General features: G+C 44.4%; 1 protein-coding gene across 2 annotated transcripts in view; it reads left to right on the top strand.

Annotated features, from left to right (window-relative positions):
- The window catches only part of chchd6a (coiled-coil-helix-coiled-coil-helix domain containing 6a), a 70,577-nt gene extending 52,632 nt beyond the window's left edge, over positions 1-17,945 (top strand). For both annotated transcript variants that reach the window (XM_035645851.2, XM_035645852.2), the window contains one exon: positions 17,158-17,945. In XM_035645851.2, coding sequence (XP_035501744.1) covers positions 17,158-17,181 — 24 coding nt within the window. In that variant the 3' untranslated portion in view covers positions 17,182-17,945. The remainder of the gene's footprint in view (positions 1-17,157) is intronic.
- Positions 17,946-18,281: the final 336 nt, after the last annotated feature.

Here is an 18,281-nt window from a genome sequence, read left to right on the forward strand (position 1 = left end):
ACACTGTCCAGTCCGATGGGATCCCCTAGTTATTTATCTGCACTCTCAGATGCGGACACACAAACGTCACACTGTCCGTACACCTGGTGGGATTCTGAAGTCATTTAGCGCCAGTCTCAGAGAGAGCCTGGCTCTCATCTGCCGATCAGTGTCAGAGTCTGGGCTCACACTGGAGCAGAGAGAGGTGGAGAAAGACAAAACAAGAGATTTGGAGAAGAAAAAAAACCCGAGCAGAGAAGTACAGAACAAGTGGTGAGGGGGGGGAAATAGCAGGTGAAGGATACATAGCGAGTGAAAAAGAGTTGTTGAAAAACAGAGAGAGATGTTACACTGTCCCATCACAGATGTATGTGGAGCCACAGCGAGGTTGGGATCTGATCGGCTGTGAATCTAAACCTCTGAATCTTTTAAATGCTGTTATTGTCCCCTTCAGCAAGGCCAACTGCTGAGGTGTACACGCATTCGCACGTATATATCTGGAGCCGAGCTGTGGAGTACAGACGTAGCAGGGTTTTGGGTCTAATACCCAGGGAGCTGCTCCTGAAGTTAAAAGCTGCCTGTCAGACTGGAGATTGAGACGGCGAAACAGAACCACAGCGAGAGAAGAGGAGGTGGATTCAGAGTGGAGCAAAAGCCCAAAAAATAGTTTAGAAAAGTGCTGAGGGTCAGCAGAGTAACTACTACTTCTGTGCACCTCACTGTTTTACTTTTACATCAGAAATCGGCATCAGTTTTGTCGACTGCCGGGTAGTGTGATCAACCCATTGGCGACCCGGGCAGGAGAGACGATCCATGGTGCACTATATGATTCTATTACCCAGATCAATTTTTTTTGACTCTGTGGAAAATGTCTGTTTTCAAAGACACATACATGTGAGTCTTGTAGGTTAAACACGAGGCTGGCCATGTCGACTGTTAGTGTGGGATGGTTGTTACGCAGGTGGGCTGGGCATAATAATTGGACAAGATTGGGCTGTGACCATGAAAAAATATGTCCAGATTTTTAGAGCCCACTGTATATATGTATCGGAGAAGGAAACATCACACCTTCAAGTATTTTTAAAAAGGAAAAAAAACACATGATATTGAGTGTGTGTGTGTATTTATACAGTATATTTACGTATATATATTTTTTTTTCTCCTTCAATCTCATGTGAGACTTGGGCGCACATGACCATGTCGCCGGTTCACTAGTTGTCCTTCATCATAGACCACTTTTGATAAGTACTAACCACTGCAGTCTCCCAACAAGACATTTGTAGAGATGCTCTGACCCTGTGGTCTTGCCATCACAGTTTGGCCCTCGTCAAAGTCATTTCCAGATCCTTACCCTTGTGCATTTTAGGAATAAATTTTCACTTGCTGCCAAATACAGTATATCCCACCAGTGACAGGTGCCATTGTAATGAGATGGTCAGTATTATTCCCTTCACCTTTCATTGGTCATGATGTTATAGACGAGAAGAAGAACTGTATGAATGTTTGTGTGTGTGTGAATGTGACTTGTACCGTAAATCGCTTGGTAAACTTGATATCAAAACAGTCCATTTACCTTTTAACACTTCTCTGTAGAGGAACCGATCTGCTTGTGTAAAAGCACACAAGCAGATCTGTGTGTGTAAAGAGCAGAGTGTGCATGTGTTGTGCTCTCGCCTACGAAGGTTGTATATTTCTATTGTGACGATAATACGCCTTTAAAATACTGCACCGCTGACTTTGGACCAGGTTTTTATTGGTCAATCGCGCAACCGCTTCCTGCGGCCACAAGATAGCAATGCGCCAACAGTGCGCCTGACCACACATCAATTCAAGACCAGCGCTCCCAAGGGCACTCAGATGGGCGAGAGTACATTTGCTATTAAAACAGCGTGGGCACTAGACGGGATAATGACAACTGCTGTCGGTCTGAAACAGCAAAGACTCGTCTCATTGCGTCTGGCGCTGCTTTGCGCGGGGTGTAAGAGAGCGGATGTAGAATAGATGCCACAGAGCTCGTTTCTGGCACAATATCAATCTGGTGTCACTTGATGACACCAGGGGATTTTATCAACAGGAGAAAACTAAATACACAGTGCAACAATGCTTAGAATGTACGTAAACCATTTTAGCTGAGCACTTTGCAGCAATAGAGGTGTTTAAATCAGCATCAAAAATAAGTTTTATGGTGTTTACAGGAGGAACCTACGGTGGCCCTGAGAGCTCACAGCGCTGAAAAACACATGCTAATGCAAAACAGAAGCAAATTAAGAAAACATCTTCATCAATTTGACAACACATATACCGCAACGCAACACAACACAACACAACACATTAAGAAAACGCTCTTCAAATAGACCGCCACGAAGCGGGAGTGTTTCCAGAGGACACTTAAAAGTGATGCACACGTCTGGACACGCTTGTAGTTGCTGCGGATTTTGATGCGATCACATAAATGTTAAAATAAATCAAAAACACTTACCTTTAATCTAATTCTCCAACACCACTGATGGAAAGAGTACCTTAAATAGCGCCCTGAGTCAAAATCCGCGGACACAACAAGCGTGTCCAGACGTGTGCATCACTTTTAAGTGTCCTCTGGAAACACTTCCGTTTCGTTGCGGGCGATTTGCATCGCTTTTTCTAAATGTGTTGCGGTATTTGCGGCGCGTTTTTCTAAATGCTGCGCACGAGTTGTCAAATTGATTGAGATGTTTTCTTAATTTGCTTGTGTTTTGTCTATTTGCAGTAAGTTTCAGTGCTGTGAGCTCTCAGGGCCACCGTAGGAACCTCTGTAAATCAGTCAGCGTCTATAAATTATAGCATGAGTGATTTTGTACATTTTCGTGTCTGTTGTCCGCAGCTGCTTGATGCTGAATGAAAAGTTTTGTCTTGCAGTTCATTAGATCCCTGCGGCCATCTGAAGGCAGCGGCGCGAGACAAGTTGATAAATCTGCAGCCTTTGATTTGAGAAGTGCTGTGTCAGGGCATAGAGCCATTACACTCAGCTGTCTGTGTTTACCTTTTGATAAATCTCGGGGAAATGACACCAGGCTGCTCGAAAGTAGCCCCTCACAACACTTCCTTCATCAGATTGGTCCCTTGTGACTTGGTATTCTGTCGTTTAGGTGGAAGATGTCCGATTACAGCGGTGCATCAATCTCCGGCGTCACTGCCCCCATCTCCAACTTTTCTATTCCGCAAAAGTAGCATCTCGTGTTTTAGTCTTGAGGAGCATTAGGCTGCAAACACTGTTGTGCCACATTTGATAGTGTAATAGCTACCATTTGTGGAGGCAGATACTGTAAGTATAAAACATTTGAAACAGCAACGATCGTAAAAATCAGCGACAGTTTGCGTTATTTGTTTCTATCATCGCTGTACACGTTCAACCCACATCATCTGACATCGGCTGCGGATTGGTGCGTTCGCAAAGGCATGTCGCCCTGCGTCCCCACAAAGACAATATCATTTCCTGGAGAAGCCTCTTTCCGGTTGTTGAGCTGCCGCCGTCATGCGTCACTGTGATTAGCACTGCCGTTTCAGAGCAACGACACCAGTGATGTGTTTGTTTATTAATCACCACACCCACTGATTTATGCTCCATCTCAGCCGGCCCTTTTTTTGCACTTTGCGCTGCTACGCCAAGATGAAAAAAACAATAGCGGCGCACTTTGAGACGCCCACACCACCCATGCACCCAAGACATGCCGCCGTGTGCTTGTCGGCGCACTTACACGGTTGTAATATTGCCTGTAGCCCTTATCGCCATGCTTATCACGACCTTTTCATACTACATATAGAATGTCTGTTTGTTTCACCGACACCAATCTCCTCTTTTGCCTCTAAATATGAAATTTCTGCATTGGTCTTTCACTCCTCCTCCTCTTTTTGCCACGTTTTTATTTCCTTCTTACTTTTCTTTCTCTTTCTTTTCACTGTGTCCAACGTTTCTCAAGGCCGTCCATTTTGTTTCTCATCGGTCTTTCACATCTAACGCTCTTATCTAACGGTCTTTACACCTGTGTATATCTACACTGGCTTTTTTTTTTTGTCGTCGTCCAGAACAATTCTTTTGTCCTTTGTCCTCTGCCCTCTTTTTCTTCGGAGTGTTTGTCTATATTGTTATCTGCCAGCAGAGTAGCTGAGCTGCTGTGCTCTTTGTGACGGCATGACCTCCTGTTCAATCAACAATAAGACTGAAGGTAAAAGAGGGAGAAAAAAAAGAAAGAAATCAATATTGGGTTTTATACTGCTGTGATTCACTGGCTTTGCGAAAGTCAGTGTGCGTTCAAGATTGGCAACAGATACAGATTTATTATCAGTGAGTCAGTATGTTGAAGGAACTATTTTCACCCCCCCATTTTCTGGTGTGCCGTACACAGGGACTCATATCCATACACTGACCATACCTCAGTTTTCCTAAAAATGACTATAACATCACGCAGTGGGTTCATGCAAAGCTCCCTGGATTAACTGCAAAACTGTCATGCTCAAATGTTCTATCCATATATATATGTATATATATATATAGTAGTGAATCTCACGAAGTGGAATGTGAAATCGTCCTTCTGTCGTTTTGTAAATGTTAATTGACCAAATAGTGTCAGTCCTGGCATCCCTTGTGTCTACTGGAATTTTTTATTTTCACTTTTCATAAGGCCTTGACAGTGCACAGCTGAAGAGACATTACATGAAAATAAACCAGTGTAATAAAACGAGAAACAAAAGTATAGAGATCACGTGTGGTTAAGGGAAGAAAAAAAGCAGGAAAGCATCATGAACAAAACACCACACTGAAGAATCGAGGAGAGAAAATGGTGAGGAGGGGTGGACAGTTGACAGTGGAAAAACAGAGGTGGAGGCAGACGAGGGATGAGAGGGGATGGGGGGGGGTGAGCCCTGGTGAGGCAGAAAGATGGAGAAGAAAGAGGGGTCCAGATAAGGGACGAGGATAGTCACAAGGAGGATTGGGGGAAAGCGTGAGTGGAGAAGGGAAAAAAAAAAGAGAAGAGAATGGAAATATTGTTGGCTGCCGTGAGGAGAGAAGCGGTTATGGAGGAAGGGTTGGAGATGGATTGAGGATGAAAAGCTGTAAAGAGAGAGAGAGAGAGAGAGAGAGTGAGGAAGACGTGGAAGCCCCCTGAGCAGTCAGCACTAATGAAGAAGAATGAGGAGCCTGAGCTGTTTGCTGGACCTGCTACTGACCACACACACACACACACACACACACACACACACACACACACACACAAGTTGCTTAAATATGTGCTCCTCAAGTTATGACACGAGATCTATGAAGCGAACAAGTAGTCAAACTTCACTTTCTCCTCATTGCAATGCGTGAATAAATATTACCAAGTATCTCGCAGCTTTCTTTTAATTCTCTGGTTTTTTTTTTCATTTGTTACGAGAGAAACTGTCTTAGATTAAAAACTCAATCATGGCAGTTTCGAGCCAAGCCTCTTAATTAGAGAAGGTTGCTTTCCAGCATATTTTCTTTTGAAATATCTGCTTTCAAACTGCTGAACTTTTCTACAAAGTTGATGGAGCAGATGCAACTTTTTTTCTTTCATCCTTTGACACTATACTGTGACTCTGTGACTCCCACCACGCTGGAGGTCGTGCCCAACCGGGGAGAACTAACTGCAACTGGGGGAGGTTGCAAAAAATGTAAATATTAATGAATTGCTCCGTCGTTGCCTGTGTTCGGTTTGTGCAGTTTTTGAATGGCTTTTAAAAGTTGACATGCATTTGAGGCACAGAATTTCTTGCTCCTCCCGTGCTCTCGGCTAAAGGCCTTTTTGTGCCTCATTAGCCGCGACTGCCTCCAGACAAGAAGGGGGGGGGGGGGGGGGAAACCTTAAAGAAACCCTTGAACTTGTTTCCGCCCCGGCTCAAAGCTTTGATCAAAAGTTGCGAAAGACTCGCCCGAACACAGCGGTACAATGTACAGTGCTGTGATGAAGGTCTGCCGACCAAACGTTACATCTTCTGTCTCTCCTTTTTTTTATGGCGGAAGCTGCGGCTCACGAGTGAAGGTATTTGTTTATCGTCAACTCTTGTTGGCTCGTAGCTTGTGTATATATGTATACAGTCTACAGTGTGGCCCAGAAGTCTGAGACCACACTGTAGACTGTGTACCCACACACGGCCTATGCAAATCTTCATTGTGTTCCTTGTATTACTCACAAACGGCGTAGAAGGGCAGAACGTGTCATGTGACACCTCAGGTCAGCGTATTGTAGAGGGTTGAGTTGAGTCCCAGTGCAAAAGTGCTGTGTTTTTTTTTTTGGAGCTTTGACACAGGTAGGAAATAGTAATGTGGTATGGCTTGGCATGTAAACATGCATCGACCTGCCACCAGGGGGGTGGGCTGTGACCGCAGGGCCACCACTTTGACTCGGACGTTTCAGACACGACGACGTGAACGGCATAAGTCCCCCTTTCGGATCCAGCTGGTGGACCCGTGCTGCATTTCTCTCGCCTTGTTCCCTGTCATCTCTCCACGACTGTTATCTTTTGAGTGGAAATAAAAGTCCAAAATTATAAGGAAAACAATGACGAAAGAGTCTGACCAAATGGGCGCGAATGTAATTTGTTCAGATTAGTTTGAAAGCTAATTCCGCAGTGCGCCAGCCGTTTCGCATTCATTCCGTATTTTTCATTCCGAGCCATTGTTATCTTGCACACAGTCCTCCTCAAATTGTTTGGTGTCCTTATTGTCTGTCTCCTCCGCTGAGTGTTAACAGAGGGGAACAGTTCCCAGCAGGACAATCGTTAGATTCAGTGACAGCGTATTTTTCGAACCCCCAGTACAAAGGCCTGTTGCATTTCTACATTCTGAATTTTGAATCCAATCATTACAGTTTGAATGTCAATTTAATTAAGAATAGTAATTTGGCGGTGACTGCCTTGGGATGTAGATGCTCTGGCTGCCGCTTGTCCTTCAGACTCACCAGTCACTCACTCAGGACACGGACACCGTCAAGTTGTCAAACAGTATTACCTCCACCGAGGAGGTTATGGTGTCGGTTCGGTTTTGGCTATTTGTTTTGCAGTGTTACTCGGAGAGTCATGGATGGATTTTGCACGAAAGGTGAAGAAAAAACAGGTGATAAAAGTCTTAGGAGGGATCCAGAATTTTTTTTCCTTTCTTCATTGTCATCATCAGCTTGCGATCACATGAATAGAAGGGATGTACTGAGACAAACTGAATCCACAGGAGAGGCCGTGGAAGGTTCTCTAAGACGAAGCTGATCTGCCAAGCACCTTGAGGAAGTGTACGGAGCAGAAGTGGTGCTGGTTCACAGGCAAAGGATGGTCACATCTAATACTGATGTGATCCTGTCTAAAGTTGTCTGAACTGAATTGAGCACTAAGAACCACGTGTGGCTCAATGTACAGCATTTGTTTTTTGACAGCGACGGGCGCGCCATTGTACGCGTGCACTCTGACTGACTGGGCCGCAGCAGGGTGGATCAGGTGACCCCAAGCGGTTGACGGTGGGGGCAGTCCAGCCTTACCGACCGTTTTTTTTTCTTCTTTCAGTTCGGAGCATGTTGCCATGTTGGGTCTGCACCGATGATACATCGGTCTGTGTGTGCTCAGCATGGAAATATTTTTGCTTTCCAATTCCAATCAAGCCAGAGCTGTCATGATTTATTTCAAGCATGGTTGACTTTTACAAGTGTAGACCCAAAACATGATGAAGGCTGCAGGTAGCTGGAGAGAGTTTAGAGCAAGAGAAAGCACAAAAGAAATAAATAAGAGGGGGAAACACGCACACACACACACACACACACACACATATAGACATAGTACTCTCAGCAAAGTACAAGTTTTGTTACAGTCACATGAGCCTTTGTTTTCATTTTTTATGGCATTTGTTTGAAAAATCCGATGGATTCCAAATGATTTTCTTTGTTGTCCTGCATTTCATTCATCGCCTTTGCTGCCATGGATTCGTACAAGTAATCGAATAGTAAGAAGTCAGTTAAGAGTTTTGATGCAAAAAACAATTTTGATTGGGGTTTTTTTGTGCCATTGGAGGCCTGTCTAGGACAGTCATTAGTGTCATTGCGACGTCAGTGTTTTCCCCTTTACATCTGGCTGGATATACAGAGACCTAATTGATTTGTGAGGCATTTATTCTCCGTATCATAGTGGCGTGCTGTGGCTTTTACAGCTACGAGAGCGGAGCAAAAGAACCAATTAAAAAAGGTATTACGATTATGTATTTGAACTGACATTAAACGTATCACATTTGCACTACAGAGGAGCAATATCTCTTCTAAGCAACGAGTTGGTATATTGCAGCATTATGTGATTGCTTATCAGAATCAGAAAGACGTCATTGATCCACAGCGGAAATCGGCTGAAAATGAATCCTACCTCTTAACCCTGAGGAAGAAAAAGTAATTTTCAAATTCCCAAATACAGTTTCCACTTGAATCTGCACATGTGTAAAGTAATAGCAATGTTATAACTGATTAAATAACAGAAGTGATTACGACTGCTACTAACGGCAAGCTAGCTTCCAGAGACAATAGCCTACTTCGGCCACAAGGGGGCAGTGAAGTACGAGATCAATGCAAACAGGCGACATCAGAACCTTCATGGGACTGAAAGCTGTTCTGACATCTGAGTGGAGACATCGCTTCCACATCGGTATCCTTCGAATTCATTTTCTAATTTTTTAAGCGTCAACTGGCCGAGCGCTGCGTTGTCTCGCTTTCCCCGACTGCTACAACACGTGAGATTTGTTTCTCTGCTCAGGATGAAGGGGATAGAGAATATGAGCACGTATGTCGAGCACCTCATCGTCCCTGTTCATGGCTACCTGTGCCTACAACATAACACACAAGTGCCCAAGTACAGTATACATCTTCCCTCTGGGTCTGTAGAAAACTTTTTGTCAGTTGGTTTATCTGAATGTTCGTCAGTTATGTATTTTCTTTTCTCTTTTTTTTCCTACCTTTGATGAAATTTTTCTCCATCTGTCAGTTCTGCTTTGCTCTGCCTGCTTGTCTTTAAACCAACACCTTTCATCCAGCTCCCGTGTCCACTCCACTCTCCCTGTCTCCCTTGTTATATTCCATCTCGCCTCCCCTCGGTTTCTCTTTTTCTAAACCCTTTTGCTTTTCTTTTTCTCAGCTGCTTTCCTCCATTTCTCTCTCCCTGCTCCACAGTTGACTTATTGATTTCATTTTCATACTGTAGGCACTTGTTCCCTCCATCATAAACCATCGGGTTTGCCTCTCCTTTCAAGCCGGCATTGATCATTGTACAGCAGATCACAACCAATCATCCCTGAGCATCATTATCTGCTCTCGCTCTCTCGCTTTTGTTGTTCGTCTGCCTTGCATTGTGCGCTCGGTGGGTTATATGTTTTTAATCTAGCTATTCAGAGCTACAGTGAAATAACAGCCCTGTACACGCCGGTGTTTCGTGGTGAATTAGGCTTCTCTTTTCTTTCCCCCCTGTCCTCCTCACAGACTCAGTGTTATGAAAAATGACTCACTCAGATGGAAGGCTGGGGACTTTCAAAGAAAAACTGCATCGCAAAACTGTGATAAGAAATTATCAGAGGCGCACTCTTCTTGTCACAAAGATATTCCACCTTTTGCTGTGCATGACTGTGTGAGTGAGCCGGTGCGTGGCCAGTGCTGTGTAAAAAATGCCAAGCCGATGTGTAATTTTACATGATTATAGTTGTGTTAATCTAGAATTAAGAGTCCAACCGAATTTTTAAATTGCTTTTTCCATCCACTACAGGATACATGTTTGCTTTGTACACATCACATGTCCTGCTGTGTTTTCATTTTAGGAAATAATTAGGGCGGGAGGGCAGGGGGGGAGCGTGAAATGTGAAATAAAAAAGATTAAACAACAACAGAACGAGGGGGGAAAACGAGAAGGCACAATGGACGAAAAATTAGCAGATAAATAAGCAGATAAAAAGGAGAAACAGTTTTGAAATCAATAGAACATACAAGAATGAATATTAAAGTACACAACTCTACTAAAGTGTATACATTATTATTATGTGTAAGGTAAGCGTGGTCATGTCAGTGCAGTGTGTAGGCATGTCTACAACGAGGAGAAGACAAAACATTGTACAAAAAATGAATACATCAAATTAAAGGGGAAAGATCGACTAAAATATGACACTACACAAGATGTAACAGCAGTTGTGCAGGTATGTTATGGAGAGAAGGTGGGGGGGAAAAATAAGCCTGATGACATATGTGACTGTGTCTCAGACTTCAAATTCTTCTGAAGTTGTTGCAGCAAGCAGGGAAGGTGTAATGAAAGACACTCTTGAGTCTGCTCCCGAACAACAAGAGTCTTGTGAGTTTCGTGTGAGACGTGTATTCTGAATACAGAAGTGCTGGAAACCCTTTTTTTTTTTAGAAACAACGTGAGGAAGCCTTGTGGGCACAACGCAGCAGCCATGTCAAATGTAACGCTGCGTCCTTGCATGTTCACGCTGGGCACGCCAGCACGGCGGCAGAAGTCGAGGTGCGGCGGCGAGGATGCGCCGATTCCTCGAAGCGCATGCGATAAAGTCGCGGTTGTGGAATGGCGCTTTCTGTAACTTGGCGTGCGTGGCAACGCGTGTCAGCCTGTGGACTGCTGCTGAGTGTTGCCCTTTTTTGTGTGCATGCAACAGTTTTTTCCTTTACAGTGCGGCTGCGGTTCAGCCCAACACAACGTCCGTTGTGTTACACACTGGCCTTTTTTCTCGGAAAAGGCGTAACACTTGCCGGGTCCCCCGGGCGCCCCCCCGCTCCCGCTCCCGCTCCCGTAGTCCCGTTTCCCTGTCTTTTGTTGCTCTGCGGTGTGCAATTGAATGGCACATCCAGCCAAATCCAGAGCCTCCGTTACCTCTTTCATCTACCTCGATTTTCCCGGCGGCCCTCAGATGCCTCAAAGCTTTCGAACGGGGGGGGGGGGCGTGGCATGAGGAGGGTGGAGCTGAGGGTACTCTCAACTGCCTTCTGAGGGGAAGTGTTTTCATCAGCTTGTGTACCCCTCGCTAGCTGCACGCTGACCTTTCCGAGCACCGGCGGGCCTGTCCGCTCGCGCCAGCAGACCCCCCCCCCCCCGCCTACTTCCTTTCTTTCTGCATTCTCCGATCGGGGTCCCGATAATGATTCAACATTGCACTGTATTATGTTCGGCTGAAAGCGACCGCGAACGCAAAAAACAATAGACACGCTCACTTTTATTTATTCATCAGCCCCTTTCTCGCGCACTTAGGAACAGGGTTTTGTGGAAGAAAGACCCCCAGCTGGGATAAGGGAGGGCAACAGCGGGGCTTTGGGTGGGTTTTTTTTCCCCACTGGCTTTTGTCGACTCAGAGCAGCCTCAGCGTTATCGAGGCGGTCCACTTTGCACCAGCCTCTACTTTGAGTCCCACTGTCACTGAATCCACTCGCCCCACACCTCCTCATTCTCTTTTCTGAGCTGAAGCCCGCCTCTCTTTTTGTGATTGCTCTCCAATTTTACACCGCTGTATTCCAAAAGAGGAGATCGATTCTTTTTTCTTCTTCTCTGGCCTTTTTGTAAATAAATAAATGCCGTTGTGTTATTGTTTGCTCCCACAGCTACGTTGACATGTTCCCTTTAATGTGAAACTTTGAAAATTGCTTTTTGTTATTATTGTATTGCAGTTATTTACAATTCTTTGCCTAGTAAATGTACCAAGGGCATTGTATTATTTATATTGTACTGGAACAATGACTAATGAACTTGTCCAGTCAAATCTGGCAGTGCTTCTAGTTGATGTAACTCAAACTTTTTTCCATAGAATAAGCCTGAGGCTAGTATCTGCTTTGACTGTTTGCTCTATCTGTTTACACAAACTTAGCCTCTGGGCACCTAGCACACTTTTTATCAGTAGGGTCCGTTTGTACACTTCTTTTCAGTTCAGTTCCATGCATTTGCAGTGGGAAGAAAACTTTCTTTTTTGATAGTTCGGACTTTCGGACCAAAAAGGTTGAGACGGCGTTACATAATGGATGAAGGAAAAGAGACGGAAGACACTCTTGTCCTATCAATCATTGTAGTATTTAATCCCTCTCACCTTACTGGTCTCTCTTGAAACATATTCGCCCCAAGCTCGCGGGATTCCTTACAGTCTTCACTCCCGACGATATAACCCCTGACCAAATTGGAATGCCGAATTTGAACTTGTGTCGAGAGCTGCGCCTGAAGCTGGTGAATACTGGTAGTAATACCACACTGATATCACAGTGGCAACGAACTTAACGAAATCAACTGGTTCGTTCATAGGCCCTCCGTTGAACGACTACGACCTGACGAATTGATAACACGCCAAAACGAACCAGATCGAATGTTACGATGGAATAAATACATGAATCTCGGGTCGAACCCTTATCTGGACTGTCCGGTGTGGAAGTGCCCCAAATACAACCGTTTCATTGGAAATATATTTGGGTTTTTGACAGATTGTATAAGAAAGTAATAAATAGATTAATTGTTAGTGAAAATATTGTTTAGTAGCCATTGTGAAACCTGTATTTTTGGTACTTTGTTAGCGGAGACGATATTTGCGGAACACGTTCTCGTCCACATGCCCCTCCATCTCCATCCCTCCATGCCTCAGCGGCGGAGTGGTCCGGCCAATGTGCCACAGAGCCTCAGCCTATCACCTGGGAGGCTCCAATTGCCTGCCAGTCATCAGATAAAATGGATTTCCAAACGAGTCAAGGCCCCCGGGTTGCATCGGGCAAAATGGAGGACAGGCAGACTCGTGCTGGTCTGCCTCTCCTGAATTTCTGCTTGTTGTTTTTGTCTCCTTTCTATGTTTGGCCTCTGTCACGTGAAATCCACAGTAGGCTCGCTGTAAAAGCCCAGGTACCAAGTGTGCCATCGGGGAGGCAATGTGATGTCACCCCGGCAAGTCTTCTTAGTCTGCTTTAACTCAGGCTGGATCTTCAATTAGAGCAGCAGGTGGGAAATCCATTAGTTTGTTAGTGTGCGAGTGGTGAGGTGCTACCACTTTTCTTAAATACACTAAGTGCACAGACACCATTCTAAGAGCCTGTCAGTACTAATTACTTTTGCTGTTCCCACAATGGTCAGAAGTACACCATGTAACATTTACTTTCATTTCTGTCAGTTACATTTACTGGGCTTTCCTGACACATAATGCCTCACCTATGCCACGCAAGCTTTGAGTTGCACTCCGCCTTATTTCATTTCATATATTTCCTTCATTAGGACCCCGAGAAGCTTAATCGACACAGAAGCTCTTCCAGTTGAAGTTATTCATCAGTATCAAACAATATTTAGACACACGCTTCCTGCTTCTCAGACACCGTGATCCGCTGCTCTTCTCATTTTTATATCGTCATTGTAAATTCATCACTAATTTCTTTTCCCTTTTTTTAATCATAATTCTAGTTTCTTTGTGAATGAATTGTTTTAGAAAATAAATATTGCAATGCTTTCTAAATTACTCTTTGGAAATCGCATCAAAATCCTTTGAGTAACCTTGAAGGTGGAAGTCACTGAGAAAGGGACTCACTCACCTACATGCAGGCCGGCGGCCACACATGAGAGCTGCTGATTTTGAGCTGAGGAGTTGGGCCTGTACAGGTCAAAGGTCACCGCCTCTTGTCTTTGTGTCACCGGCAAGTTCACATCCACCCTTTCCCTCACGCCTGAACACGCATCGGGGGGCAGAGAAATTAGTTGGACGGAGGAATGGAGGTTTTTAAATTTGTATGATGGAGCAGTGGATCATAACTGAGAAAAGAAACAGATGATATAGTGGGAGGGAGGGAGGAGAAGAGAATGGGAGAGTGGGAGGTGAGGAGAGCCAACCAGAGGGAGGAGATGAGAGGACAGGAGCAGGGAGCCATATTGATCACCCTGCTCTGTGAGTCTCTCAGTGGTTTTAATGGTTTGAGTTTCACAGCTGGAGAGAACTCTGCTGTGCTTAGAGCAGATAACGTGCTCTTTCCACGCGCACACACACACACACACACACACACACACACACACACATATACAGTCTACGTCTATCTGCCAGCTGGATTTGGGTCAATGTACCCCAAGCCCCCAGCTCATTGCGTCGCTCCACATGGGCTGCAGGAGCTGCAGTGCAGGTTCAGTGGGACCAGTGGTCATTCGGAAAAAAAACAAAAAAACCCTCATCCCTTCTTCTCCTACCGAGCTTCAGAAGCCTGTCTGATTGATTTTTGTTTCCTTGTCAAATCAGAGCAAATCAACAATGGGGTTGATTTAAAAAAGGACCTTTGATTTATCATAGATGTAAATCATGTATTTATTGCTAGAATAACTGATGCCTAGTTAGACTTTTGCATAAAACACCCCTGCGACATGTGTTACAGGCATGTGTTAAATACAACACTTATCTCCGGATTCTGTTCATCACAAGTGTGAAAGCGCTTTTGGGGTTCACTTTGGGGGATTTATCTGACATCACCATATCTCAGACAGGAAATGATACTCTATTGATCTTTATTTCACAGCATGCACTTTGGTCATACCTCAACTCCACTTGATGAACAAAATAATTACTGATAAAATGATAATATCGCTGTGTTGAGGTCCAGCAGTTCAGGCTGCAGCAGATGGAGACGGTGCCGATGCAGCTGCTCTCTTACCGGAGAGGTGAGGTGAATACAGTCCCTGTTAATCTCTTAATCAGAAGAAGGAAAAGTGCAGTTGCAGGCCTGTATGATCAGCGTCGCGTTCAAATTCAAGTTTGAAAACACAAACCACATAAATCCACCTGTTGTTTTTTTCATAAATTGTCAGATGCAGTTTAGTGTAGGCACTTTTTTTCTTGATTTCCAAGAATCAGGTTCTGGTAGCGGCGAACATGCATTTGTGGTTTTGACAGAAATGTCGCAATAACTACTGGATGGATTGCTGTGAAATTTGATTTGGTTTAATGACCAATCCCTGCAATATTAATGATGCTTACTTTCTAGTATGTCTTTTGCTGACACAAAAAAACATCTAGCATTATCTGCATTATATTTTTGTGGTGTGTTCACTCCATGTCCCTAGTTAGAGAAGATTTTCCTCCATCAATCCGTAGTTGTGTGAGTTTAATAAATCCAGTGGAATAATGCTAACAATACTCTTAAAGTGTGTTCCCCTGCTGTGCTCACTAGCCTCCCTAAAGGAATACGAAGTAAGGAGAGAGGCACGTCTAATAAACACTACCCTAATATGACGCACAAACTGTATCTTCAGCCTGGCGCTGCTGTTTGATAAATACACATGTCTAGATGTCTACATGTCTTGCCCTCTGTCTAATGTAAATCTGTGTGGGAGACCAAGTAGTCAGGGTCAAGCACCCCCCCCCCCCCCGTAATCAGCATACAGTCATGGCTAGGAGCCATCTTGTTAGATATCATCTCCCTTGGAAAGTAATAACTAATACAGACTGGAAGAGTTTATTGACTTGACCATTAAACACCCATGTGCATCCTCAAAATGCTCTGTAACTCAATATGTAGGTGCTGATGAGGTGCTCTCACTAACAAGGCACTGTACATCTCCAAGCTTCATCGATCACTTTTGGAATCAGGTCTGCGTGATGGCAAAGCTCTGTTCCGATTGGCCAGTTCTCTCCTTCCTTGACATTACAGGTTGCGCGTGTCTCTCTGGATCATCTTGCCAGGATTTCCGAGGCGTGCGCCGTAGCCGGATCATGGTGTCAGGCGTGCGGTCAGGGAGTCTTGTTAGGGTTTCAAGGACCCCAATTGATCTTTGGTTGAAGGATGGAGGTTGCGCTCACTTTAATCAATTGCATGTATCTGTTTTCAAAATCGAAGTCAGGTAGGCCTGACGGACTAGAGTTTTCTTGGAGGTCACGAGTCTCGGGTAGAGGATTGTTAATGAGCATTTACCTGAATCTGAAATGGGTTACAGGTAGATCTGCTGCATAATGATGGGTTCTGAGTATCACATTTGAGGCTGGGCCTCACTATGTCCCCTTGTATATTAAAAAAAAAAATCTGTAGCACATGTTTGGATAGACAGAAGGTTCTTCACTTAACGTTTTCAGGTTGTTTCATTAAAAGGTTCCAAAAGGGATCCCGTTCGTGAGAGTTCCAGGTCGAGCCCTCAGTTGTTACCTCCCAACAAGATTCCTTTCTGCAATAAAATTAAAAAAAACTTGCTGTAGTAAGTAAAGTATTCGCTGAAGTGAGCTTATCACTTGTTGTTTTCGGTACATACATCAGAAGGTGAGAAGACATTGCTTTCAACAAATGCCACGGAAATGCTTGTGGTAATTTGTACAGTACTGTAATTTCAGGACGCCCAAGTCTTCCAAAATGTACATTTCAGTCAAAGGGACTTTGTCTGCCCGTTCTGGGTGAACTGATATTCGTGCACCTTACCTCTTCACTATCTTGACACTGAGTGTGTTTGCGGGGCTTGCACTGATTTAAAAGGACTTGAGAAGAGCCGTGGGATCGATTGGGTTTGATGCTGGTCAATAAAAACCCTCTGTTAACATATACTCCACCTCATTACACCACATTCCCAACATTGCACATTTCATAGACCAGATATTGCAGCCCCCCTTACGGGCTAAGAATAAACTGGTCAGCTGCCATTAGCAGAGCGTGTCGGCCATAAAGGAGGTTGGGCGATTAGAACTTTAAAAAAAGGCATAAAAGACATTTTGTGTAAAGTTGCACCAAAAAAAAAAGCGAATGGGTTTAAAAGTCTGTGCCCAAACTTTTGCGTGCATTGAAGGGCAAAGGTTAATTATTTAGTAGGTCAAGGGGAACAGTGCCATAAAAAGTGGAACGGTAAATGCCAAACACCGACTGCATTAACGGCAAGGGACAACTGCCACAAGTTGAGAATAAATCATTCCTGTCTTGTCCTGTGTAATATGAAGGGGAAAAATAAAGCCTTAGGAGTAGAGCTGGAGAGCTGAGTGACACAGAGACAACAAAATTCACTTCTCTCCATTACCGGGATAATCCCTACTATTACCAGGTGTGACCTTTCCTTTGTGTGGTCACTTCAGGCTGGGGAAAAGGGTGCGCCACATAATCCAAGGTGCTCGCGCCTAAGAGCATCTCAAAGGTCGCTGGGTGTGAAATGGGTTCAAATGGACTAATCATCACTTCTTCTGTCTCTTCCGTCTCTCAGAACCTGCTGATCAACCGTGGATGACGAGTGGGAGGAAAAGGGTAAAAACTGAAGAACGCTTTCTGCTCTGGCGCTAAGAGCGGCACTTGTCACCTGTCGCGTTCCTCTTTTAAATTGTGAGAGCATTGACTTGCGGTTGGCATGCCTTGGTTTTCAAGCGCTCCTGTTAATGCTATTTATCCGTCGCTCCACTATTCTGCACTGCTGCATTTCACAGGGAAGTTTTTGAAAGAGTGTGTGTGTGTGTGTGTGTGTGTGTGTGTGTGTGTGTGTGTGTGTGTGTGTGTGTGTGCGTGCGTGCGTGCGTGCGTGCGTGCGTGCGTGCGTGCGTGCGTGTGTGCGTGCGTGTGTGCGTGCGTGTGTGCATGTGTGTGTGTGTGTGTGTGTGTGTGTGTGTGTGTGTGTGTGTGTGAGGTTCACGGTCTTAGTCGAAACACTTTCACTTCAGTCAGAGAGCTGTAGAGAGACCGTCAGGGTCAATCCTTCCGTCTGCTGAATGGAATCACTAACTTACCGAACCTCTGCTGCTTTTTGTGCAGATTAAAATGCAGGAAAAACAGTCTGGGGTTCGAGCTGAATCAGTCACATACGGGACCGTCCTTGCCCTGATCTCTGACTGAAAGAACCGACTGAGTTGATATTCTTTTAAGTTTTATGCTTTTGTTTCTGGTCTTTTTTTCTTTTTTTTTGGTACAACATAGGAAGAAGCTCAGGTAATCCCGGCCATGACTTTTAATTCATCAGACCTGTGCTGTATTATATGATTTTATTAAACCATTCATATCTGCTGTCGTTTGTACTTTTTCTACTGCGCTCCTTGATCAACGGGTTTATATGCATATTTTAAATTCGGATTTATTACTCTGTACATTTCATTTCAACCAAGTGATTAATTGATTCCTCAGAAGAAGTCAGACCACCTTAATTTCCTTTCAGACCACCTTTCAGAACTCAAATGAAGGGGCTTTACAGAACATTAATGGAAAAAGTTGAAAAAAAAAACTTGGTTTGCTAGTTAGTTAGATGAAGCCTGACACTGTAAAATCTTCTAAGAGCAAGTCACTGATCGTCATCTCCCATTCCCCAACCTGGCATCTCCGAGTGGACACTTTAAATTCAGACCG

Source organism: Scophthalmus maximus, chromosome 3 (assembly GCF_022379125.1).
Source record: "Scophthalmus maximus strain ysfricsl-2021 chromosome 3, ASM2237912v1, whole genome shotgun sequence".
In the NCBI taxonomy this organism is placed as follows: Eukaryota; Metazoa; Chordata; class Actinopteri; order Pleuronectiformes; family Scophthalmidae; genus Scophthalmus; species Scophthalmus maximus.